The sequence below is a fragment of the Borostomias antarcticus genome (genome assembly GCF_949987555.1).
Source record: "Borostomias antarcticus genome assembly, chromosome: 4".
Taxonomy (NCBI): Eukaryota; Metazoa; Chordata; class Actinopteri; order Stomiiformes; family Stomiidae; genus Borostomias; species Borostomias antarcticus.
In genome coordinates this window covers 28,426,843-28,452,088 of record NC_140237.1, presented here as the reverse complement: position 1 = coordinate 28,452,088, position 25,246 = coordinate 28,426,843, and the positions used below count along the sequence as shown (strand labels likewise).

The 25,246-nt window shown below is 45.7% G+C and overlaps 4 protein-coding genes across 5 annotated transcripts in view; 2 read left to right on the top strand and 2 right to left on the bottom strand.

Moving 5' to 3' along the window:
• The window catches only part of garre1 (granule associated Rac and RHOG effector 1), a 29,898-nt gene extending 19,275 nt beyond the window's left edge, over window positions 1–10,623 (top strand). The window contains exons 7-14 of the mRNA XM_084436789.1: window positions 686–844; window positions 2,815–2,912; window positions 3,180–3,305; window positions 3,430–4,562; window positions 6,862–7,027; window positions 7,288–7,425; window positions 7,606–7,684; window positions 8,584–10,623. Coding sequence (XP_084292915.1) covers window positions 686–844; window positions 2,815–2,912; window positions 3,180–3,305; window positions 3,430–4,562; window positions 6,862–7,027; window positions 7,288–7,425; window positions 7,606–7,684; window positions 8,584–8,937 — 2,253 coding nt within the window. The 3' untranslated portion in view covers window positions 8,938–10,623. The remainder of the gene's footprint in view (window positions 1–685; window positions 845–2,814; window positions 2,913–3,179; window positions 3,306–3,429; window positions 4,563–6,861; window positions 7,028–7,287; window positions 7,426–7,605; window positions 7,685–8,583) is intronic.
• Window positions 10,624–11,052: 429 nt separating this feature from the next.
• ss18l2 (ss18, like 2) lies at window positions 11,053–12,075 on the bottom strand. Its single transcript, XM_084436754.1, has 3 exons — window positions 11,896–12,075; window positions 11,695–11,771; window positions 11,053–11,401 (listed from the first exon to the last, which is right to left on the bottom strand). Exons 1-3 carry the CDS (start codon window positions 11,962–11,964, stop codon window positions 11,314–11,316), a joined length of 234 nt encoding a protein of 77 aa, XP_084292880.1. The 5' UTR covers window positions 11,965–12,075; the 3' UTR covers window positions 11,053–11,313.
• A 479-nt stretch (window positions 12,076–12,554) lies between these two features.
• Window positions 12,555–19,786, bottom strand: lsm14ab (LSM14A mRNA processing body assembly factor b). 2 transcript variants are annotated; one of them, XM_084436500.1, is made up of 10 exons: window positions 19,532–19,786; window positions 18,825–18,982; window positions 18,552–18,693; window positions 18,252–18,446; window positions 18,033–18,119; window positions 16,687–16,863; window positions 15,486–15,648; window positions 15,223–15,255; window positions 14,864–15,104; window positions 12,555–14,742 (listed from the first exon to the last, which is right to left on the bottom strand). In XM_084436500.1, exons 1-10 carry the CDS (start codon window positions 19,650–19,652, stop codon window positions 14,719–14,721), a joined length of 1,341 nt encoding a protein of 446 aa, XP_084292626.1. In that variant the 5' UTR covers window positions 19,653–19,786; the 3' UTR covers window positions 12,555–14,718. The 2 variants fall into 2 exon arrangements, with proteins under 2 accessions (XP_084292626.1, XP_084292627.1); XM_084436501.1 differs by having other exon boundaries at window positions 12,555–14,739.
• A 964-nt stretch (window positions 19,787–20,750) lies between these two features.
• Window positions 20,751–25,246, top strand: part of LOC311308461 (transcription initiation factor TFIID subunit 4) — a gene marked incomplete at both ends in the record, with an annotated part of 70,436 nt that continues 65,940 nt past the window's right edge. Inside the window, 2 exons of the mRNA XM_084437420.1 lie at window positions 20,751–22,110; window positions 23,760–23,914. Of these exons, the coding sequence (XP_084293546.1) occupies window positions 20,751–22,110; window positions 23,760–23,914 (1,515 nt within the window). The remainder of the gene's footprint in view (window positions 22,111–23,759; window positions 23,915–25,246) is intronic.

Below are 25,246 nucleotides of genomic sequence, written 5' to 3'. Positions count from 1 at the left end.
TCAACTCAGCTGGGATCTCTGAACTACACTTAACGCTGATCGAACCTTATAATTCTAACGTCACGAATAAGAGGAGTATAAGTAGTGACATTATCACATCTAATTTCTGAGCATGCAATATATATATATTTTTGAAGTTATAGCCGTAGACTGCACGTCTTAAATCAAACTCCCACAGAGAGGAACATATTAGTGTATGGGGCGATCCCTGACTGTCATAACAGGCTAGATCATCACTGAAAATGTCCTGGGAAATGATCTATAGGAAAGTGTGGGAACCCTGAAACCCCCCATACTTACCCTCTTAACAGTCATTAGGCTGCTGTGCACTGAACATACTCCTCAGACAAAAATAAACTGTATGTAGGGCGCCCTGATCTGGAAAGCAAAGGCCCTCTTTGAACACCTCCCTAACCACTGATCTAACACGGTGGGATTGGTCAAAGCGAGCTCACAACGGCATAGCTTACACCAATTAAGTCAACGCAAGATAAGACCTGTGATGTTATCTTCACGGTAGGGAGGAGAGAAGCCTGCAAACGGCCCCGGGTCTCCAGAGGAACGGGGGACGAGAACCCAGCGCTCTCCTAAGCAGGCGGAGCGTCTGCTGTCCCAGTGTCCCAGTGCGAGTGTGTCGCTGCTCCCCCGTCTCACTGTCCCCCGCCTCCCACTTCTGTCTCCTCAGCACACCATGCTACAGCTCATTAAGGAGGCGCTGGGCCAGAACGGGGTCACCCCCAGGGACGACTCCCCGGTCACCGAGGTCCTCAACCAGGTCTGCCCTTCCAGCTGGAGAGGGGCGTGCAAGACGGCCGTGCAGCTACTGTTCGCCCAGGCGGGGCTGGTGAGTAGCAGGCTAGGCTGCGCGCATGCAGACAACAGTCCAACCGTGGAAAGTCAGAATCTGCACTTCCTGGAACTGGTTGGCTGATGACAATGGGCGCCTTCCAATGACAACAATGGATGGACATTCTCAAGGCTACATTGTATGTTTGTAAACACAGCTGGGGCGCCGTGTGTCACTTTCACTAACTGAGGATTATGACATTAAATTATTTATTTGTTAAAATCGGTCTAGACTATGTTTAGAGATCTGATATTTGTTTTTTTGGTTTGGGATCTGTGATGAATACCGGCGTTAGGCTACATTTACTTTACAGTCCTGGAGAATGTAGTTTAATGAACTAGGGATGGTGCATCATTCATGTCAGCGTTACTCTACCCCTCCCCCGCTGTATGAAACCGACTACTTACGGCTCGACTGCTTGTTTGTGGATGTACTAGTCTTTTTTGTAACATGTTACCCCATTGTCTGTGAGGTGTAACGGAGATGGGAAGCTATGTAGGACTCCTTTGAGTGGACGAGAGATGCAAACAAAACCCCCGTGCAGACACAAAGGAGGCCCGCATTCCTCCTCCCGTCTGGGTAAAGGCGTGGGGTCGTCCAGGGTGGAACCTGCAAACACAATCCCTCCTCCTCCTCCTCCGTTAGGAGTGAGTCTCCCCAGCCTTGCCAGTCCTCTGGGAACAGTGCTGCGGTGTTTACTCTCCTCGGCGCGGTCTGCTCTCTGCAGCGTCGTCCGTACCGGCGTGCCAGGCGGGGGGGCGAGGGGGGGGGGGGGGAGTGCTCGTCACCTTCCAACCCGGGCCCACCCTGCTGCTGCTGCCCAGTGTTTAAAACAAACAAACCCTTGTTGATGGATGGCCAGGTTTACGTGAACCAAGCGCAGAGAGGAGGGGAGTCACCATAACAACTCATACGTTTACATTTGAGTTGCTTTTATATTTGACGCTTTTATCCAAAGCAATTTACGATCCCAGTCATTGTCAGTAAAGCCTTCTATAAGAACAAGTAACGCCAGCATTCACAGTGCTAGGTTATACACGTGCTGTATACATGTTGTGAGGGTTAGGGGATGGGTGGATGGGTGGTCCCAGTGAATACGAACCCGGGTTAGGGTAAGGGATAACAAGGACTCTCCCCAGGGAAAATACGCTGGTCTTTTTACCTGGAAATCCTTTTGTTTTGGGCTGATTTATTCTAGTGTTTTTTTTGCAGTTGCTGGTCTCCATGCTTGCAACATTGTTTTTGTCAGGTTGTGTGTGTGTCAGGATGCGTGTGTGTATGTGTTTGTGCGTGCGTGCGTTTGTGCACGCCTAATTGTCTGTGTGTGTGTGTGTGTGTGTGTGTGTGTGTGTGTGTGTGTGTGTGTGTGTGTGTGCGCATACATGCGTTTGTTTGTGCACACGTGTATATCTGTTTGTGTGTGTGTGTGCGCTTGCGACAGTGTCTGACAGGACTCAGCTTTGTGATGAGCTGAGGTCCTGAGGAGGATACACCTGCTCTATAAATAACAATAGGCTGACTGACTTCCTGCAATACAGGAAGAGTCCTCCCTCTTGCAACCCGGGTGTGTTTGAGTGCTGTGTCTCTAGGTAAAGCCTCTTTCAAAGAATTGGAAAATATGAGGCTAGCTTGGAACAGTGGCACTTGTCCTTGATTGTTTTTTGTCAACTTGAGCTCTTTTATTTCCAATCTCTCTAAGTAGCTTACATTGATTTCCCTCCATTTTCTGACTGTGGGCAAAAGCAATGTACTTTATTTAATAAAAGTCGCTCTCAATTACCATTTTAGATAAGAGGACACATATGTTATATTCGGGGTGGGGGGTGGGGGGGATTAGCTATCTAGTTTCTTTAACCAATATACTCTAGTAGACTGCTTGCACAAGCATAACTGGTGGTAAGGAGATGTATTCTATTTGGAGCTATGCTGATCCGTGTGTGTGTGCGTGTGCGTGTGCGTGCGTACAGGTGGTTGTTGACACAGCTCAGATTGAGAACAAGGAAGCCTATGCTCCCCAGATTACCCTGGAGGGATCCAGGGTCGTGGTACAAGTTCCCTCCACATGGTGAGTATTGTTACTCTCCGTCCCTCCTCCAATCCTGCTACCAACATCTCAGTATAGGCGGTCTTACCTCACGACCAACCAAATCACTTCCCACTCTTGTGAGACCATAAAACAAATAATCTAGACTCGGCATATGGCGAGGCAACATTTAATCCAATTCCTGACTGGCGAACAGATAAAGGGATTCTTGTCGTTCTGTAAATCCATCAGAGTACTTTCCTTCCTCATGTCCTTCCGTTGGTGTTGACGATGTCATCCTGTGCGCAGGTGTCTGAAGGAGGACCCGGCCACCATGTCCCTGCTGCAGAGAAGCCTGGACCCGGAGAAGACGCTCGGCCTGGTGGACGTGCTCTACACCGCCGTCTTCGACATCAACAGGTGGAAGGAGAGAAAGTGAGTGGATCGCGTCAGACCACATAAAAAAGGCCTTTTGAAATGAAACTCGAAGCAGATGTGTGTTGGGAGAAATGTCCCAGAGGTCAGGGCTGACTGATGCTTAATCCCCCCCTCCCTCCAGGGAACAGGCCCTGCCCACCATCCAAATGCAGCTGCAGCGGGAGGCTCCCGACTACGGGGTGCAGGCGGACCTGCCTCCCGGCAGTGGCTCCAAGACCTCCAGCGGCCTGCCCAAGACCATCTCCAAGCTCACTTCCAAGTTCACCAAGAAGGCCTCGTCCAGCTCCGGGGGCAGCTACTCCATCCCCAGCACCCCGTCACGCAGCATGCTGTCGGCCGGCGGCGGCGGCTCCGAGGACAAGCCCAAGGGCCTGGGCCACGGGGACGGGCGTCTCCAGAGCATCCTGCAGATGGGTGGCCTGTCGTGCGCCCCTGACCCGGGGCAGCAGCCCCAGCTGGCCAACGGCTTGGTGTCGGACGACCAGGGCATGAACCTCCCCACGGACCAGGAGATGCAGGACGTCATCGACTTTCTCTCAGGTTTCAACATGGGCAAGTCCCAGCAGGCCTCCCCGCTGGTCAAGAGGCGGAACTCTGTGGCGTCCGGCGGCAACGCCGCTGAGCTCAAGCCGCCGACTGGAGCGCCGCCCGTGTCCCAGGCCGTGTCACATGGTGCCCTGCAGCCCCCCGGCCAGAGCCTGCCCCAGGCCCAGCAGCCTGTACAGAAGCAGCAGCAGCAGCCCCAACAACAACAACAACAACAACAACCACCACCACAACAGCAACAACAACAGCAGCAGCAGCAGCCTCCGCCTCAGCAGCAGCAGCCTTCCCAGCAGGCCCTGCAGTATTATCAGCACCTCCTGCAGCCCATTGGCCAGCAGCAGCAGCAGCCCCAGCTGGCCAATCAGCAGCCTCCTCCTCCCCAGGCCCTCCCCCCCCAGCAGAGAGTGCCGAGCAAGTGGCTGAGCGGCTCCGCCCAGCAGCCCCCGCCTCCTCCTCCTCCTCCCCCCCAGGGGCCCCCGGCGGGGCTGTCCCCCCTGGGGCCCATCGGCCAGTGGGGCTCCCCCGGCCTTCCAGACCTGAGCTCGGACCTGTACAGCCTGGGCCTGGTCAGCACCTACATGGACAGCGTCATGTCCGAGATGCTGGGCCAGAAGCCCCAGGGCCCGCGGAACAACACCTGGCCCAACAGGGACCAGAACGAGGGGGTGTTCGGGGTGCTGGGGGACACCCTGCCCTTCGACCCGGCAGGTGAGTCTTCAGTAAAGCCTTCTATAAAAAGTGACACCAGCAGCCACAGTGCTAGAACAAGGGGCTCTATTTTTGTTTTTTTCTTCATACATACATGACGTTATGGGTTGGGAGGGGGCTGGCCCAGTGGATACAAACCCGGATTAGCGTAAGGGATGTGGTTTTCATACACACATATACATGTACCCACAGAAGTAAAATAGGGTAGCAATTAGAAAGCGAGGTGACCATGGTCTTGAATCTGATGCAAACTGCAATTAGAAGCCAGTGAAGGATACGGAGGAGGAGGTTCACATGGGAGAATTTAACGTAGCTTGAAACACCAGATGGGCTGCAGCATTCTGGATGCTTTGCAGAGGTAGACCGGCAGCCCAGACAGAAGTGAGTTGCAGTAGTCGAAGCAGGAGATAAACAGTTGCTCTTCTGTTGCGTGGAACGGGCGTGTCCTTCAAATGTTGCATGGGGGGAATCTATAGGAGCGTGCCATCGCGGTGATGTTGCCCGTACAGGACAGAGCTGTGTTCGGAATCGCTCCCTCGTTCCCTCACTCCCCATTCCCTATATAGGGTTCACCATGTAGTGAACTACCTAGGGAACGGAGAAAATGTAGGGTACATGCGCTGTTCCCTGCAAATCAAGGTGAATTTTGGTTAAAAATAGTGGACTATATAGGGAACGAAAATTCCGTGGAGAATTTGGACACTACAAACAAAATGGCTGACGCCCTATATAGTGCACTATATAGTGAATAGGGAGCGATTCCGGACACAGCTCAGGATCAGCCCACGGGGGGGGTACAGCTGAGTGTCGTCAGCAGAAAGAACAAGGGCCCAGGGACTCAACCCTGAGGGACACCAGCAGGGTTTTTCCTGGCTCAGGGTGATGCGCACGCATTTTTGGGGGGAAACATTTCATGCTGAGTAGCCTACCAGCATATATAAGCCTATATTCTTCACTGTCGTTCTGACTGAGCTCACTTTTCTCAATCACGGGAAATCTCCCGACATGACACAAAATGGATATGAAGACAAAATGTTTAATATACTGAAACCTGTCTATTAATGATCTCGATTACTAGTGGTCCAAACCATGGACAATGCAAGAAAGAGGGATGGGCTGCACTTGAAACAAGCTATCAAACACATTTGGAGAGGATTTGAATTGCTAATTTTTTTTTCATTTTGGCACTGGTGATTTTACTTTGGCTCTGGCTAAAATCTCTTTGGGGGGTGCCAAAAAGTCCTCTATGCAGGAAAAACCCTGCACAAGTGGTCATAGAGTGGTTTAATAGGATGCCTCAGTCTTTAGGACCGTGTGTGTCTGTGTGTATCAGTATCCCTTCCTCCCCCATTATCAGGGGTGTGGGTGTGTGTATGTGTGTGTAAGGCAGCACAGAGCCTCTTGGGACTCAAGAGAGAATTGTGTCAGCAGTGGGCACCTGGACCTGTGCTGACTCTGCAGTTTCATCACAAAAACAGAGAAGAGGGGAGACACTCCTGGTAACTGTTTTAGCGCTGCGGTCATTAGTCAGGTAGGCACTATGCCTGGGGAGAATAGTCGGATGGGTTTTTTCCACATCGTCTTGTGATGGGTTGAGAGAGCTTGCTACATTGGTGCTCAAGTGTCCACAGTAACCACTGAGGCTTGGGAGTGGTGAACCTTAGCTGGCAGGAATGGTATGCTGTAATTGATTGATGATATAGGCTACTAGGTGTAATTAGTCACTGTCTGTGTTCAACATGATCTCCTGAATATCCTGCACGCTTCCCTCTGGGTTTCATGCTACTGTTATGCTGTTAACACTGTAAGACTAGATTCACAGGCTAGATCAGATATTTTGACTCCTGTGCCATTTGGACAGGTCACAGTGGTTGTAAAGTAAACTGCCTATGATATTTTGATCTCATTCACTCTAATTTCTAACACTCTCACTGAGCTAAATTAAACTCCCCAAAAACTCCGAGCCATGATCTTGCTAGCGTGTCTTCAAGTGCACAAATGTAGGTCGTGGTCTGCCTAGGCAGGAGGCAGTCAGCTGCCCTTCCCCTCCAGCGGTTGTGATTGTAATTTGGCAATTTGTGCTGAATTTAGGATGTGTCAGTGGCTATTTTTACAGTAGCAGCAGCCTCCTTTGGTTCCAGCTGATGCCATTGTGTTGAGCTGATTTACAGCTATTGTGCCGTTTCTGCTATGGTAGACAGTCTGGCTAAACGGATTGAGCTCGGGGGCACAAAACACACACAGAGAAAAGCTGAGGATGTCAGAATACTGACACTGGCCTTTCTCCTTTCATACACAGTCGGCTCCGACCCCGAGTTTGCGCGGTACGTTGCCGGGGTCAACCAGGCCATGCAGCAGAAACGGCAGGTGCAGCACATCCGTCGCCCCAGCAACACCCGCGGCAACTGGCCCCTCCCCGATGAGCAGCACAGGACCTGGTCTCATCCAGAGTACTACAGCGAAGGGTACGGCTGTTTTGTCTGTCTCTATCTGTCTGTCTGTCTGCCTGCCTGTCTGTCCAATCACTACCCGTCCAAACGCTGTATATCACCAATCTCCATTGCGTTCATACCACACATCTATGTACATGTGATGCTGCCAGCCTCCATATGCCTCTGAATCACACACGCCTTTTAGCAATGTTTTAGCGGGGAAAGGGATGAGAACAAGATGGGGGACGAGAGTCTTTTGACTCTGTTCTGACGATGTGTCTCGCTGTGAACAGGGAGGCCGTCAGCAGCAGCTGGTCAGCCAATCAGGGCGACTCCGCCAGCTCCAGCGATGAGACCTCCTCGGCCAATGGGGACAGCCTGTTCCACATGTTTTCTGGGCCCGACCTCGTGGCGGCGGTTAAACAAAGAAGGCAAGGCTCCAGTCTCCCCCGCATCCTCACAGTTCTGGAATAATTGTTGTATATGCTCTATACAATTACGTCAACGTATTCATCTTACCTCAAACCTGTGATTTTACGGTTGATCAAACCAAATATTTGTTTGTGACTGGTGTGTGTAGTCGAGCTTCATGTCGTCTCCTCTGCCATCAGAAAACACAGCTGTGGTGAACAGGAGGTGTGCACCCTGCCCTCCCCACCCCTCCACCATCTGGGAGATGATAACAACCAGGTAAAGAGACTTTGTATATAGAGTACTAGTATAACAATTGGTTAGGAGGAAGTTGACGCCTGTTCCAGTTGCCACCAGAAACAATTATTTTACCGCATCACTGTAGGCTGTTGAAAGGTGTTCCTCGAACGTGCTATCCTCGTGAGGCCATCCTGACCTAGCGAGCTCGCCTTCAGTCTCACTCTGCAGATCAGTCTGCCCCCTCTCGAACGATTATTGTGATCGGGAGTACTTGTGCCTTGACAGACTTAACGGCTTGGCTCCACTGGGTCCGTTAGCGTCTGCGTCAACCATCGGCTATCAGACGCTAAGGAAATGAATCCACGGTAAGTCATGACAGCGGCCCCACTGCAGCCGTGGCGTTGCGTTCGACGCATGCGTCCGACGTTAGAGAATTGCCGAGGTTCATTTCTTGATTTTTGACGGATGCTGACAGTTGACGCTGACGGACGCAGTTGAGCCAAGGGGTAACTCCTTCTGCCTATCAGCCAAACAAAACTTTTGCCAAATCCAGTCGGAAGAACGTCGAAAATGTATTTTCCTCTGAGAAACTATGTGCATACTCTTGTTCTGGTTTAATTGTTGTTATTGAGTCTATTTCTGCAAAACTGCACTTATGAGTGTTTATTCTACTAACGTTAACATTGCTGCCCGTTGCTTTGGGAGACTGTTTTGCCACGGGAACCACTCAGGGACTACGTTCTACTGGGGGCAGAACAGCAGTCGGAACACAGTCCCTGATTGGCCTGGTCAAAACGTAATTTGGAGAATAATCGTTGGAGAGTGGGGGAAGTCCAGACTGATCTACAGATGCAAACTGAAAATGAGTTCGCGAGATCAGGATGGTCTCACCAGGCTGCTAACGTGCTCCTCTTCCTGTCCCGTCTGTCGCTCCACAGGACAGCAAGACGAAGACCTGGCCCCCTAAGGCCCCATGGCAGCATTCCACCCACACCAACACCATGCCCAATCCAAGCTCTTCCTTGTACCAGATGAACATCCCCTCCTCCCAGTGGGGCGACTCCATGCAGATGTTACAGTCTCCGGTGTGGTCCACTGCCAGCGACTGCTCCCCTTCCTCCGGGATCTCCTCCGGCTTCCCATTCTCCCAGCAGCAGCAGCAACAACAACAACAACAGCAGGCACAACAACAACAACAACAGCAGCAGCAGCAGCACAAACCCATCAGCAAGGGCTTCAAATCCTTCCCCCTCAAACATGAGCACAGGCCATCCTACCTTCACCAGTACTGATCTGACCAAATGAGTCCAGCAGGGCCTGTATGTACGGTGACCCGGTAGAAAACCTGAAGCTGTATTTGTTAAGCTAACAAGCAAGCTGCAACCGTCACACAGCCCTTTCAAAATGCCCATGAATTTTTGGAGACCGTAGTATAATGTGTTTATTTGTTATTAAGGCTAAATCGCATTGTACTACTCAATTGCTCAACATTTTGTAAGTAGTTATCCATTTCAGAAGTCCCCCGTTTGAAAAAAAAGACACATGAACTGAACTGCCATGTTAAGCTGTGAGTAATGCATGTTTCATGCTGACAGCGTTTAGTCCATCGGTATGGTCGGTCGTGTCTCTGCCCGATTAGTTAACTTGCTGCGTTTCCCTCAGACGAGAGCTGGAGACACGCGGCCGTCAGCCACTATGCTTCTGCAGCTGAAAACGCGTAACAGAGAGGATTAGAGAGGGCGAGGGCTCCAGAGGACGCTCCGGTTTAGCCCATGATTATATACTGTGTCCACATAGCTGTAACTGCCAAATCTCAAGTAAGATGACTCAGACTACAGCTATCATCTACTGTTCCATAGCTTGTAAATTACTGAAGATGAAATAGAAATAATTTTCTTCTTTTTATTAAGAGGCTTTGAGCAGGCTCAGCATAAATATAATAATCATTGCAGAGGTGTAATTTGAAAGAAATACACTACTTTTTCAACAACTGACAGAGTAGTTATAGCAGTAACTAATGTGCCATGTTGGTATTAATAGCACTTGCAGAATATTATTTTCCAACCAAAGCGTTGTTCAGAAGATGAATGGTGCTGAAGAGACAACAAATGATCAGAGGTTATTATTGATCACAAAGAACCTGACGGGCCCTATTGTATAAAAGCATTAGGTAAAGTTTATGATCAGAAGCGCATTCATTTCCTTTCTTCATTGATTGGCAGTTTGCTTCAGAATGACACTAACTCCGAAACCTAGCTAACTCTTGTTCCTTTGAAATACAATATTTTTCTTGTACAAATATTGACAGTATTAATCTTATTTTTGTATTTTCTTACATGTTATACCATTACTGTATGTTAGTATAATATAGGCATATTACATAAAAACATTATTTTTTCCCAAGATGTGAAAAGCACATTTTTCCTTTACTACAGAGTTTAACTACACCATATATCTATAAAGGTTACCAAATATGCCATTATAAACACTAAAACATTGTGTGATGAGGGTATTTTTGAACCCACGTTTCTTCAGTTTCTATGTCTATGGGCTGTATTTAAATGCCCAGAATGTTCACTTTTTGTGATGTTTGCGGATGCCAATGTTGCCTGTATTTATGAAATGACACCATGTTTTCTGAAAACTAACATACTTACCTTGTTTACAGAGAATCGTTTGCTGTATATACATATAAATATATATCTTTTTATAGTTCTGTGCTTTGCACAATCAAAATATAGGGTTTGATGCTTTTGTCTGTGTTATCTCCTGAACGGTTGCAGCCTTTTTTCTGTTCTTTTTTTAAAGACATCTTTAAAGACCTTGGACTGTAACTGTTAGCATTTCTCAGCTGTGTCAAATGGTTTACTAGTGGCTTCTACAAAAAAAGAAAATGTTACCCTGAGAGAAGATATGAAGGGGGATTGCTTGGCTTATGTTGCTTATTGTTCTCAAGCTGGCAACTGAATCTTTCCAAGTGTACCAGCAATGCAAAAAAAGAATAAAAATGACTAGCAATTTAATTTGCGTGGTTTTCTTTGATCATTTTGATGTGTACATTGTTAGTGTTGTTACTAGCGGTGAAGGTGACCTGAAAGCAACCTGAAATCTTCTCGACCTGTTTAATACAGTAAAGCTGTTATTCTGGGAGTGCCCGAAATAGTGTTCATGTAAACGGGTGTATGTGTTGGAAGCCAGCTGTACAGCCAGGCCTACCACCACCATGTTCTCTGCCTCATAGCACTAAAATGCTTCACTATTAAGTGCACATCATATTCCCATTGGTGCAGTCAATAATGAGCATTAAGTAGAAAAATGTATATGTTATAATACGTTTTTATAATACATTTGCCCTTTCATACAGGAATATACATAATGGTAAAAAAAAAAAAAAACATTGTGGATGACATCCTAGAAGTTGGTGCATTAAAGAACCAGCTATATTGGACTGGTAGAAAATGAACAAAAGTCATTACAAAAAAAACAACTGAAAACTAGAGGCATAGGGGGAAGACAAGTCAGATGTCAGAGGGGATTTTGTCCCTATCATCATCTGCATGACCAGATACCCCGTGATGTCCATTCAAGGCTAATATAATTCAGAATCAGTTGGAAGCCCAATGCAATACAAAATAGCTCCAGTGTTTTTATTTCAGGGCTTTAAAAGACTATACATTTGAGGCTGAAGTCATGTCCGGGCTGGCATCTGCTATAGTTCCCAAATAAACTATGTTGCGGTGCAAGATCTGTTGGTACCTGTGGAAATAAAAAGCATACATTCTAGAAACGTTTCTTGCGGTTCAATTTCTGGGTACACTGTATATCCTGCCTCATTTAAATCACGGTAATATTGACTGTCTTAAGGTTATGTTGACTCTCTATTTGAGAGTAGGCCTACTGACAAGATACTTTGCCTGGCCACAGTTATGGCCTTGCAGTGATTATTGCATTATTATATAATAATCAACTCTCTTTTCACTCTTCGGACATGCACTTTGATAACATGACATGGCTATTGCGCTATCACGGCAGTATGTATGCGGACTCACTGCACACATTCCGCTGCTCGTCCTTTCTGCATGTGCTCCGTTATACACCGCACCAGCTGGTCATTTTCATCCAGTAACTGCAAGTAGTAAAAATGAATACAAATGAATTAAGAGGAAAGAGGGTGTTACTGTTAGGCTAACTGCTAGCTAGCTAACTGGGTGGTTGGCTAAATAGTTAGCTGGCTAGCGAGCATTACTTACTCTTTGTATGGTTTCCTGATTGATTTTAGCTTTCCCTCTTTGCCTTTTAGGTACAAAGACTACTGACATTTCGACGGATTAAAAGGCTTGGGCTCAAACATTTACAATTAATTGTAGCTAATAGCCAACTTCCCTCTTCGAACTAGCTAGCCTACGTCTAGCTACATGACATGATGCAGAGACGGGGGGCCGGAAGCTCTTAGCTGGTCTGGGACCAGATTGCTTTTAACAAGTCCCACGCTAGTGGAAACTGGCCCGAACGCGCAAAACTGATTCAAGATCAGTGTGAGTGTGCGTACAGTAGGCAACGTCCTCCTTACTGCAACCCCTCAGTATCTGACATGCTGCCACCTATAGCACATGAATGGAATAAGCGTATAGTCCAGCATTAGCATTTATAGTCTCAAATCATTGACAAAAAAATTAATATGTAGTGGGTTTTCGTAGCATTTTACCTTTGATAAACTTAGTATGGTCTAGCCTACATAACTCTTGATAAACAAGTAACTTACTATGCTCATAGTACTCTCAATTTCTGATTAAATTAGTCGGACTATTTTGTTTAACGTTCTCGTCTGACCAAGTCATGACACATAATAGTATAAAAACACAGTAGACATGGATATTGAACAACTGTTTATTTTTAATAGTCTGTAAAAACCCAGTTTGCTGAGGGCGGGCCCACTGAAAGTACACCATGCTGTACAGCTGCTTTGTTTAGAAACAATATCTGGCTTACAATTCCAGAGGTTGGAAGGAGTAACAAACATGAAAAAACTTTTTCAGCACTTAATAATAATAGTTCGGTATTGTGCACAATTTGAAATCTCAAATTAGCTCATGACCTTCTATTGATGTGGTTATTGCAACAGCCCAAGCTCTGGTACCTGCTCTCACTTGTAATACAGTGGTGGTTTGGTGGCTGTCATGCAGTGTTTTGAGTTATGTGTACAATATCCAGTCAAGAAGCACATTTCTCATCAGCATGATACTCTAAAATTAGTACACCTGTCAAATTAAAGATAATCCATACAGAGAGATGACAACACACCTCTCTTCTAGTACTCCAACATACTACAACAGAGAACCAAAACACTCCCAATCCACTAGCTTCATATCCAGTTCTGATCCCTTTATTCACTTAACTACTACTAGGTGTGATAACATCACAGGAGCAATCATGGATAATAGGCAATATGCCAAACTGCTGATGCTGAAACCATGGACAGTGTGCAACAGAGTACCGTGAGAATGAGGCAGGGGACACCTTTCAGAATGAGCACTCAATACACCAACACAATCAATTGGAAATGCTGGCGTTTGTTTCTAGGGACCTCTTCTTAGGCTTACCAGATTATGATTGAGCTTAACTCTCGTGCCTTCCTACGTGAATAAGGCACTGACCTGATTCCCTCAAGGCCTATTCAGACATATCCCAGAGCAGTCCAGGCCAGGTACAACTACATGGAAACAATATCAACTCCAGTCAATCTTCAGATATTTTTCTCCAAGGCAAACATTTTGAAGTCAATTAAAGAGGGGTCTTCGTTTCCAATCCATTGAAATGTCTTAAATTGAGTGTTAAACATACTTATTCCATTTCCTGTCTACGTTCTTGTGACATGGAATAGACAGGAATGGCAGGAAACGCTAGCAAATAGGCAATGATTGTTGCAGAGAAGCCACCAATCACAAAAATAAATGACACCTACACTAGGTAATGAGGTAGAGACTACCACTCGTCACTACCACTACATTTAACAAAAATGTGAGTAAAATATTCTAGTCCCATCACTGGATTAAAGAGACTGCAGTGATTTCCAACAAATTACCTGCATTAGCAATCCGCAATGAAAACAAAACTGGTATTTTTTAAGAGGCAATGAACACCTCTCAAACGATCTAGATCATTGAATGTTCATATCCAAAACCAGAAATTAGTGGTAACCACAATGTCTTTGGGGTACAAAGAGACATGGAACTAGAAATACATTCATTCATAATCAGTACATTTAAGCTATGTTGGCAAATCACCCGTATTAGTGAAAACCCATCATAGCCTAGAGTTTTATTCAAGATGTCCATCCTTTCTCAACATACTTATCTAATGTCTAACATGTCTGAACTAATTACTTCATTTGGAGGCAGTATTTCTAAAAAACCCCAATACCGAGTAAGCCCATGCAAGCCACAAAAAAACTTGATATACCCCCGAGAACACTGAAACAAGAGTTTCCTCAGTCTAAGAAACATGTCAAAAGTACAGCTGAATGCCAAAATACTGGTTAAATGGCTACCGAGATGTATAGTAAGATATAAAACTGTAACTGTAACCACACAGGAAATGTAAAGGATTTTGGTGCTCCTAAGATACATTACAGGATATATCCAAAAAATAAAGCTATTTCAGTGATCGAAGTACTCATCACAGTATCAGCGGGCTTCTGCATACATCTTTACACAACAGAACATTTTCGAATACAGTTTTAGTAAGAAAGGAACTCAAATAGATGCAAAAATACTGAATAATTCCACCGAAGTAAGGTATTTACATGTGTTTTGTCCCTCTGATTACTGTATATCAAACAAAGCTCAACATTTTCTCCCAAAACATTATATTCCTTTGTTTTTTTTTTTTTTTTAAAGAAAAGGAAATGAATAAAGATGCATTCACACCCGTTGAAGTCAAGCAGTTAACCTAAGTGCTGGTGACAAATTTACAGAGTACATCTTCATTCTTGTTGTCAGAAGTTGAGACAAAAAGAAATAGCTGGACCTTGAAGGGCTACAATTCTTTGTGGATCCAATCCCTTCTAAGTTGTACTATGCAGCCACTTTGTTATCCTTCTGGAAGAAAGCAAAACAAGATTAGACTGGACTAGCACAAACACACTCAATTTAGCATTGATATTTTCATTGTATGGTGCTTTGCTTGATGGTGAACAACAAATGACACTGAATGATTTACCCTGTACTCGAAGTCAGAAAACTGCTGTCCACCCCTGCCTCCCCTGTAGCCGCCCCGGAAGCCGGGCGGAGCTCCGCGGACGGGTCCGAAGGAGCCCCTGCTCGCCGAACGGCCTCGGCCGCCACGGAAGCCCATACCCCCTCGGCCACGGAAGCCTCCCCGGCCTCGGTTGTGCCTCAGTGGGATGCCGAAGGTCTCAGAGTTCATCCTCCTCTCCTCGGCCCAAGTCTGCCTCCGCTCCCTGACACACACACAAGGCCAATCAACAGGGAATCCCCTACCTAACCAACAGGGATTGGAAGAGCCATTACCTCTCACAAACACAGCATCTCATGTGTACAGCACGTGGTCAGACTTACCTATTGAAGCCACCAGATCTTTCAGCTGCTTTCCTATAATTGCAATATGAGACCGCCCGTTAACTACAAAAAAATGTGGCTCTTGATTCCCTTCCACGGTGATAAACTTCAGTGTTTGTAAAAGTCCTTCAAGTCAAGGAGGTAAATTATCTCCATATAAAACAACAACATGACATAACATTGGCTAATACTCCAACCTCTGGCATTTGTTTCACACGACCAGCATCTCAACAACTAGAAACAAAAGGGAGCAACATACATACCTCGTATCATCACAAGAGATGTTGTCAAAGAAGGACTTGGACTTGTCGTAGTAACAGTTGGATGCGGGCGGCTCCTCCTCCTCGACATTCCCTTCGCTGGTCTGGGTCTCCGCTCCAGTGTCCACCTTCTCCTCTCCGTTCAGAGCCTTCTCCGGCTTGTCATCTGTGGATGGTGACAGTTGATCTAGTATTAGAATAATCTCATACAAATCAGATGCAATAGCAAAAAAGGAAGTCCAAGGCAACTCTTCTTAGACAACACTGACAACGTTGTTTGAACTTTTACAGAACCCACACAACGCCGTAGCCCTCTCCTCTTCCTTCTTTTTTTCACATACAAATCAGGTTGGTTTGTGTTAAGATTAGGGCTGTCAATGTCAACGCGTTAACGCTCGCGATTCATCTGGACACTTAAAGGCGTTAAAAATAATTAACGCAAAATTGACCCCAACTTCCTCCTGTAATTTCCAAACAAGTGTTTACCTGGCTGAATTACTGAACGACATATGAAACGTGGAATATATGAAAATCTGTGTTTCACATGCAGCCAGGTAAACGCTTGTGTAAACACTCGCTGAGCAGGTTGCTCTGAGAACACGACGGTCCGAGGTAAAGTTGGTTTCATATTGGACATTCAGACATTCGCATTTGGCAAGGTGAATTTCGTTTCAAAAAGCATCTAGATGGAAATTTAGATATAACCAATTGATTGCACACATTGCAGTGATGTTTCCACCGAAGCAAGTTAAGTGAAAAAAACAAAATACAACTTTGATTCCTCTAACAAGCCTGCCTCCAGCCCCTGAATCTGAATATCGGGCTTCTAATTTGTCATGCATTTCTTTATTCTAACACCACACATGTAGGTTATTTCACCCCCCCCCCAAAAAAAATACAAGTAAATACTAGTAAATACTAGTATTTTAAACTTGTGATTAATCATGATTAATCACAGCCTATTATTGTGATTAACTAGATTTTTTTTTTTTTGCGATTGACAGCCCTAGTTAGGATGTTAATGCAAGGGTTCTTAAAATATGACGACAATATTTAGGCTATGGCCAAGATGTTGTGGTTCCGTGTAGATCTTGTATGCCGGCCTAATAATTCCACAAGTTGGCATACATGATGCCACCATGACAGGTCCCTACAGCGGCACTGAATTAGCATCAGACCACACGCCTGGGGTTAAAAATCCTACCTTTCAGTTTGAGTTTGCTCTGGAACTCTTTATCAATCTCCTCCTTGTTGAACTGAGCGTTGGCAGTCTCGAAGTCAAAGTCTTCCTCGAACTTCATGGGGCCGTCTCTGCGCACAGGGAAGCGTCCTCTGCCACGGTGACCCCCGCCACGCCCACGGCGAGCAGGCTGGGGCCCAACTAGGAGGGAGAGAGGGGGCGCACAGCGAGAGAATAACAATCAATGATCCAATCAATGATCCTATAAATGCAATGTTTGCATGAAAAGCATAGTAGTGGCTACAGAACAAGTTTACAGAAGAGGGCTTGTGTTCAAATAAAATGGACAGAAGACACTATGAAGTAGTGCTGTCACGATACCAAAATGATAACTTTGATATACCTGCTAAAAAAATCTCAATACCGATACTGAAATGATAGCACAGCAAAAACCTAAAACATCAGGACAAGTAGGTTAATGGAATCATACAATGTCAGGTGTAGCCTACTGATCTCAGTGCTTGCTGTCTGCTGAAGCAGAGCAGGAATGTGAACTGTTAAAATTAAAAAATTAATTTTTATTTTTAGTCATCATCATTTGTCAAATAATAAGCTTGGGACGCTACAATTATAAACTAAAAGTGTCTGCTCTGCTCCCCTAGACTGATTGAATTGCAATTCAGATTCAGAGGCTGGAGCCAGGTTACTGATCCTCTCTCCTTCACTCTGTCCACTCATGCAACAGTGGGTCACAGCCTTGCAGCACAAAGCAATGGTGTTCACGTTATGACTCCAGAGTTTACAGATTGACTCATTCATCTTATGAGCTTCCCTATTACCATTGGATTTAAATTCGAAATATTGCCAAATAGGTGCTTTTGCTTTTGGAAATCCTCCGCCACCGTCTAGTATAACCAACTCAGCAGCCATCAGCCAACTGTACTTCGCAAACATTCGGTGCAAACTATTTAAAACTTTTCCCGTTAATGTTCGCCCGAACGTTCGCAAACATAAGAAAACAGTCTAAAAGTAGTTTGGTGAACTCGATGCTGGACTGACGGTCAGCACGCGCTCTAGGGAGTAGCAGAGGGACAGAGAGAAGCAGAGCGCTACACACACTGCCCCAGAGGGACAGAGTAGCAGTGAGGGAGAGAGCCCCACACACTGCCCCGCTGTCTCACATCAACGCAACTCGGAAATATGGGGCATTCTTAAAGTACCGGTACTAACAAAATGGGGTATTGTACCGTTTTTGATGGCAGGATATTGCAGTGCCTTTCTAGTATTGGTATACCGTGCAACACTACTATGAAACTAGGACAACGGCCAGTGACAAGTCACTGGCACATGGCAACTACCATGAAACTCACCAGCTTGGCGTCTATTGGCATCGCGGTTGTCACCGCCGCCTTGCTCGGCATCTGGTCTGGGCACTTTCTGAACCTGAACCTCAGGACCTGTACATTACCAAACAACGAGTACACACTGAGTGAAACTGACTTCTGTTAAAAGACTCTACTGAATGTTTATTTGTATAGCCCAAGGCATTATAGTGTGCAGGCCAAGGCTGGCCGGCCATCCGTCCTCACCCCGTCTCTGCTCTAGCAGGTCTGGGGGCTTCTGGCTGCTCGTAGCGGGAGGGGGCCTGGGCGCTGCCAGCACGGACGCCGGGATCCTCTGTCCCACGGGTGCAGGCGGAGCAGGGGCCGCTGTGGGAGCCGTCTGCACGGCCCGCTCCAAGGTAGGGCTCTTCCTCAGAGGCTCGAGCTGGGGACTGGAGCGCCCTGGGGAGGAACAAGACAGACCTGTGTCAGCGACGTATAAAGCAACTCCCTAGCATCCACAGCAAGAAACCGGGAGAAGTCTCCCGGAATGGACCGTTCACCTACCTCCAACAGCTCCAAACGGCTGAGCCACCAATGAGTTGGAGCTGAACTGGCTGTAGGGGGGGACAGGAGCCCTGCTGAATGGAGCGTAGGACCCAGCAGACTGGAATGATGCAGGTGGAGGATGGGCAGACCCAAGAGACGACTGGAGAGGGAAGACCGAACAAACAGAGACAATGCCACATGCAGTGACATCAAATTGACCACATTAATCATCAATCAATGCCAATCAAGAATATACAGCAAAAGCGACATCAAAAACAAAGGATTGCTTACCTGAACAATGGCAGGGTCCTGTGGCAAGGAGGATTTGGGAGGCTCGCAAACAGTCAGGTCTTTGATATCACTGCCTCTAAAGATGATATACTCAAAGACTTCATCTCTTGGCGGAATTGGCCTGTCAGTGGGACGGTCTTCAGTACCAAAAGAACGAACTGTGGTAGGGAAACGGTGTAAAGATATATCATAAACACGGAGTACATAACTGACGTGGAGTTGTATACAAACATGAAAGGCCGCTGCAGGACGTAAACAAAGGGCACAAAATAGCTAGCTTGCTAACTAGCATGTATGTGCGTATAACGGCATTGCAATTAACTGACTAACGTTAGCATGCTAGCGAATTATTCGGGGACTGCGGCCACTAAATGTTAACTTGATTAAGCATAATACGGGTAGCTCATGCTGCGAACATCCCATTTGCCAAATTACTGGCTAGTCAGGCTATCTGGTAGTAATGCTAGTTAGTAGCATGCTAACTAGCTAGCTAGCTGTCTACTGCCCGAAGTGCTAGCTAAGCTAACTAGCTAGCTAGCCAACGTCGTTCGCTAGCGAGATTTAGAAGAGATACCAGTGGCAGTGTCAACATTAATTGCATCGCAATTAACGGACAACCGATCTAATTGAACACCGGGTAAATACTTGATACAACTAGGTAGCTGGCTTGCTATTCAGACTGTAGAGTTGACTGGTCAGGAACCTACCTTTAGCGAGAGCAACAGTCGAGTTTTCTGTATCAATGGTATACAAAATTCCTTCATAGCGAATCTCGGCCTTCGAGACGAGGCTAATTTTACTGCCTATGTAGGGTGTTCCTCCACTCATCTTGTCCTCTGATAAGTCAGGAGGTTGACTTTATGAAATATGACGTAGTCTATATGCAACTTTCGGAAAGATGTTCTCTTTGTCTGTATTTTTCCCCGTTCTTTCTTTCATCGAGCTGCTACCACGACATGGCCGTTTTCATCTTCCTCTCACACGCATGCAGCAGAGAATGCTGGGAAATATATCTGCGTAAACATAAGGGTAGTTCGTTTAAATTGTAAAAAGCGCCCGCCGGTGCACACAGTTGACTGCTGAATCATACTTAACGACCATTCTGAAGGCTCCGCCCCTGTCAGCTTGGCTCTGTCACGTGATAAATGATCAGGTGTTACTTTAAACGAAGTGCGTGTATCGCTTGGAAGTTAGATGAATCGCTACTGACAAACGTTACTGATCTGGGATCGAATTCCTCCCCCACGGAAGACAGAACTGGTCATAGACACTTTTTGCCAATTTCTTTGGTCTCTAAACTTTTTATTTAACATCGTAGTAGCCTAGTAACATCTAGCCAAAAAAGCGTATACTATGGCATATGTGACTAGCTACAAATTCAGCTTTTACTTCTGTATAACAATGCATTTCTAGTAGTGCAATTACATAATCTCTACAGTAAAATAAGACTGAATATGCTTTTTGATGTGAACGAATTGATGAGATTTGACATTCATTCCCACAATGCCTGGTAACACGCATGCGTATTGCTATCATTACAATTTTTAGACAGCGATTGTAATGGGAATATTGAATCACTACACTGAATTGAATCTTTTAATTCACCTCCTCTAAATGATTCAGTTTGCTTTATCACTGAATCGTTTTGTTCATCAGTTCTGCTGCGGCTTCAAACACCCAATAGCCGATTCATAACGGGGCAGTGTTAAGAACTATTACTGTCTATCAAGTTTGAATATATTCCTCTTTACCTACGTTTACCTAATAATAAGTATGCCACTCTTCTTGCATCTCCATATTTTCTCAAGCAATGATGATTCAAATATTTGAATCTTTTAGAAAAAGTGATTCGGTCAACACGGTTCACTGAGAAGATTCGATTCATTTACCAACTGTACATCACTAGACAGAGATCTGTGATGAAACATGGCGGGCGCCTCCGACCCCCTGGAAGATATGCTCTTTTCAGAGGTGGACGAAAAAGCCGTGAGCGACCTGGTGGGCTCTTTGGAGTCACAACTTGTTGGCCAAAGCAACCCAGCAGGTTCCCCCTCGGAAAAAAGAGGCACAGGGTCTACAGGCACTGCAAACCACCGCTTAGGAAAAACGCCACCTGCCCAAGTGGGCAATACAGTAGAACAGCAACAACAACAAGGACATCATACAGCTGAGATGCACCAGGAGACCAACTCCAAAGAAATCAGCTCGGAAAAAAATGCATCGTCGTCTTCACTGAGTTCCAGTCCGTCCTTCGACGAGGCTTCCAGCACTCCGGGAACCGGGGTAAACGTTAGCCCGAGCGGGTTGCAATCACATGGACCATCCATCATAACACAGCCTGCGTCTGGTGAAGCAACTTTGCCATCTCCGCTTGTCAGCAGCATCAGCACCACCAGTCGAGGTTCTTCTTCTTTGGACGCAGGTGAGGCGTCGACAGACACCGATCCTCCGAGAAAACGCACAACCGCATCGCGAAGGAGTGCTTCTGCTCGGATACAGAGTTTGAACGGTAACGGGGGAGCAGTAACGTCAAAGAGGAATAGCAATACCGCTAGAACCGAGAGCGTTAGCACCGTGGCTAGCGTTGGCGGTACAAGTCCCGTAAACTCTAGTCGGACTGTCACCGCCTGTGTGAATACAACGACTTTCACTTTATCCCACTCCAGCATCAACGCAGGTCAAACACAGATTGCCCTGGATAGAGGGACTCCTACTATTGCATTACATAGACTCCCAAGTCATATTGTGGCTAGCATTGCCCAGAATGGAAATGGCACGAGCGTGTCGGCCCTGGTCCAGCAGGGCGCGCGGATAGGACCCGTCGTGTCTGCAGCAACTTCCCAAGTGAATGACAGCAAAGCTGCGACTGACACAGGTGCTTCGAAACCGGACTCTCCTGCGCAGTCCAAAACTGTTGTGTCAAGCCAGTCTGGTGTTGTCAATTCCGTAATAAATGCTGTATCCACTTCCTCTCCAGTTTTTAACTCACCCACAAGCCAGACTTCTGTTGCAACTCCTGTAACTCTAGCGGGGATGTCAAAACCCGCTGCGACCATGCCTGGGCAGGCCACCACCACGACTGCTGGCATGGTCAGGCCCACAACGACAATAACAACAACAACAACCCCCTCATCACCGGCATCCACTGTGGCCACTGCTGCCCAGCCCCAACTTCGACCTGGACTCACTACTGCTCAAAGGATTGTAGCCCCACAACTGATTGTCAGACCTCCTCAACAGCAGCAAACGACCATTCAGCTGCCCCCTGGTTTTACCATCCCTCCGGGTAAGGTATTAGGGAGGGAAGACTGATGAAGTCTTCAAATGTCATACATATGGAATTGGTTCAAAATCTGTTGCAGATCAATTTGAGCAAGTTCAAGTTCATATGGTGGAAATGACACATTTCGTCCTACACTGGCATTTTCAAAAGACAGGCAGCTTGAATCAGGTTTTAGGAAGCATGCATCTTCTCAGCTCTAAGAAAGTCCAAACTCACCACCAGCTCCCGTTTATATATACAATTATTTCTCTCACCATCATCACCGCCATGCTCATAGTATTTTATGTACCAGCGAGTGCAGGTCTAATGAAATTCTTGAGACAAACACCCTCTTGACAGCACAATCTTCTCTCTTTGAATTCTTTCCTCAAACTTGTTGCCCAGAGCGGCATGCTGTAAGGCATGTGAGACACACCATAGTTCCTAATACAACACACACCATTTACTGAGAAGATGACTATCTTAACATTTCCTTTGTGCTGAAAGCGTTCATGCTGCTTAAGGCACTGGCTAGGCGGAGCTCCATAACTAACATAGTATGATGAGAAGTTTGTCCAGAGACTTTGGTTTTACTGCAGCAACGATTATCCCAAAAACCCATAAACATCAATAGTCTGCATTAATTGCTTAGCTTCATAACCCAGCTTCACAACAAGGGATGTGCATGCACTCTTATTTTGTTTTATCAAAGCAGCCTACCAATCTTCACTCACCTTGACCAATCACGGGTGCCCTATTAAACAAAAGATTAGTTTCTGAACGTTTTAAGCTTTTTAGAATATTTGAATGCCAAATAGTACAACATCACCTCACTTTCACATATTGAAACATCAGTCAGCCGGACAGAGATAAGAGCCAGCGCTCTACGGCCCACACAACCCCAGCGCAAGTTAACAACCCGATTATCCAAGCAGTAATGTGTCAGCACCATCAACAACTAGACCCTGAGACCCTCCACACTGAGGATGCAAAAGGCCCAGTCTTACTGTCACTGCTAGGCAGCTATAGAGAAGCTCTACTTTGTCATCCATTCATATCAAGGGTGATCATTCAACTCTTCATTGGGATGATAGGCTGCCTCTAGAGGATTCTGTTGAAAGTGAGGTTTGAGCTAGTTTCTGTATGACCATCAACTCAATATGTGAGTATATTTATTTGTATAGAAAAAGAGAATATTCACTCACTGTTTTTCATGCTCCCACAGAAATTTATTGGTACAACGCTTTGACCTAAAATGTGTTCATCAGGTACATCCAGACCCTTTAGGTTGCTGGGTACACACAAGACCTTTTAGGTTGAACTGTTGTACCAATCAATTACTGTAGAAGCATGGAAAACAGTGAGCGAATATTCTCTTTTTCTATACAAATAAATATAAATCTATTTTTCTATATGATCATCTTTCTATCCTGCGCCTGTTGGAATAACGTGGATGTGCGCACACTCTCGTACTGCATACATTTATTTGTACACACAAAACATCTGCGCACAACAAACGTTTTTGGCATTCTGTCCGTTTCTCATATACTTTGACACCATGTCAAATATCTGAACCATGTTCATTACTGACTGGTGCTCCTAACCAGGCAGTCCTGCCCAGTGCTGTGCTGTAGTTATTTATTTGATGACAGTGGTGCTGCTCTGGCCTACAGGAATGGTGTTGGTGCGTACTGAGATGGGTCAGCTGGTCATGGTTCCCCAGCAGGCCTTAGCCCAGGCACAGGCTCAGGCCCAAGCCCAGAACAACATCTCCCCAAGACCGGCCACCCCCACCACGGGCACCACCTTCAGAGTGACCACCCCACAGGTAGGTGCCACCGTCAGCCATACCCAAGCTACCCCCGGTGGCGCCCTTCAACTCCTCCAGTCACCCCAGGAGCAAGGAGATACTGTATGAAAACATAGAAAATATGGAACCATTCCATTTAATTTAAGAACATTTTGCAATCCTTATTGTCAGTGTTGGATTATTGCTTTTCAGCAGTTCAAACATTCAGCAGTCTTGTATTTGAATAGAATAGAGTTGAAGAACATACATTGACTGCTACTAACTGTGCAGTAGTAGGATAGGTACAGTATTTGACTGGCAGATTGACTTATGAAGGGACATAGAGTGTGTGTAGTCTGCCACCTAGCTGCCTCTACTCATAACTTCACACATATTTGTGAGAGTATTGGAGTCGATGCTTCAGTCTCCTTTGCATGTGTCTGTCAAGTGTAGCTCGCACTATTACTAGTCAACAAAATAGTATAGTGTGATCTGAAGAGAATTGTATCAGATCTTTGTCAGATCTAAGTAATCAAACTGATTTGCCTAGACACACACAGGTACTGTATTAAGAAGGCTTGTCAAACTGCAATTTTCCATTCCAATCATTTAATCTATAGATTTCAGTGCACATTAATAACTGAATTAATATCCTGGTCTTCATAATGACTCAGTGACACAGTGTGCCATCTGTTGTAAATGAGCTGTTGAATGTTTAATAGGAATTTGCTTATTATCACCTGTGGAGTCATTAGTCATTGTAACGCGATATGAAAGGGAAGCAATGGATTTAGTTGTAGTTTCTCTGTTTCTAATGAGTGTGTGGTTAGGGAACTCTTTTAATCTCATCATACACCCACTTTATCTTCAATATGGAACCGCCAATAGAGGTTTGGTCCTGATGTCGGCAATCCTCAAAATGCGCTTGAGGGCAAAATGTGTTTTTTTTTTATCCCATTTTCCTTTTTTTCATATCATGAAAATTGAAGTTGCAAAGAAACCCACTCAATATAACTAACAACAGTTTTAGGAACACTAAATTTGTCATATTTTGTTGTCAAAATCCATGTCCTGTGAGAAGTGTGAACAGCTCTGAATCTTTGAAGCCCTTTTTTCTGCTTAGTGATTTCAGGTGTACCAACATTCACAGAAGCATATCCTCTTCAAATATTTGCAGATTTCAAAGCATGGCACATCATTTGAAAGCTTACAATTTACACTTTGATAATCTGTCAAACCCTGAAAAACTACCTTGGTAACATCAGGACCAAACCTCCAGTCACATATTATAGCAACTGTGACCCCAGTTTATGGAGATACTGATAACAATATGAGCACTTCACGTCAGTGATTTAGTAATTGCCTCATATT

What these genes read in the sequence shown, in the direction of transcription:
- lsm14ab (XM_084436500.1), bottom strand. Translation starts at nt 19,652, where the DNA reads ATGAGTGGAGGAACACCCTACATAGGCAGTAAAATTAGCCTCGTCTCG. An exon ending in AGGACCCTGCCATTGTTCAG is followed by an intron (nt 18,694 to 18,824) that starts GTAAGCAATCCT and finishes TTCCCTCTCCAG; the next exon opens with TCGTCTCTTGGGTCTGCCCA. An exon ending in TTTCTGACTTCGAGTACAGG is followed by an intron (nt 14,743 to 14,863) that starts GTAAATCATTCA and finishes GCTTTCTTCCAG; the next exon opens with AAGGATAACAAAGTGGCTGC.
- ss18l2 (XM_084436754.1), bottom strand. Translation starts at nt 11,964, where the DNA reads ATGTCAGTAGTCTTTGTACCTAAAAGGCAAAGAGGGAAAGCTAAAATC. An exon ending in ATCAGGAAACCATACAAAGA is followed by an intron (nt 11,772 to 11,895) that starts GTAAGTAATGCT and finishes TACTACTTGCAG; the next exon opens with TTACTGGATGAAAATGACCA. An exon ending in CGAGCAGCGGAATGTGTGCA is followed by an intron (nt 11,402 to 11,694) that starts GTGAGTCCGCAT and finishes TTATTTCCACAG; the next exon opens with GTACCAACAGATCTTGCACC.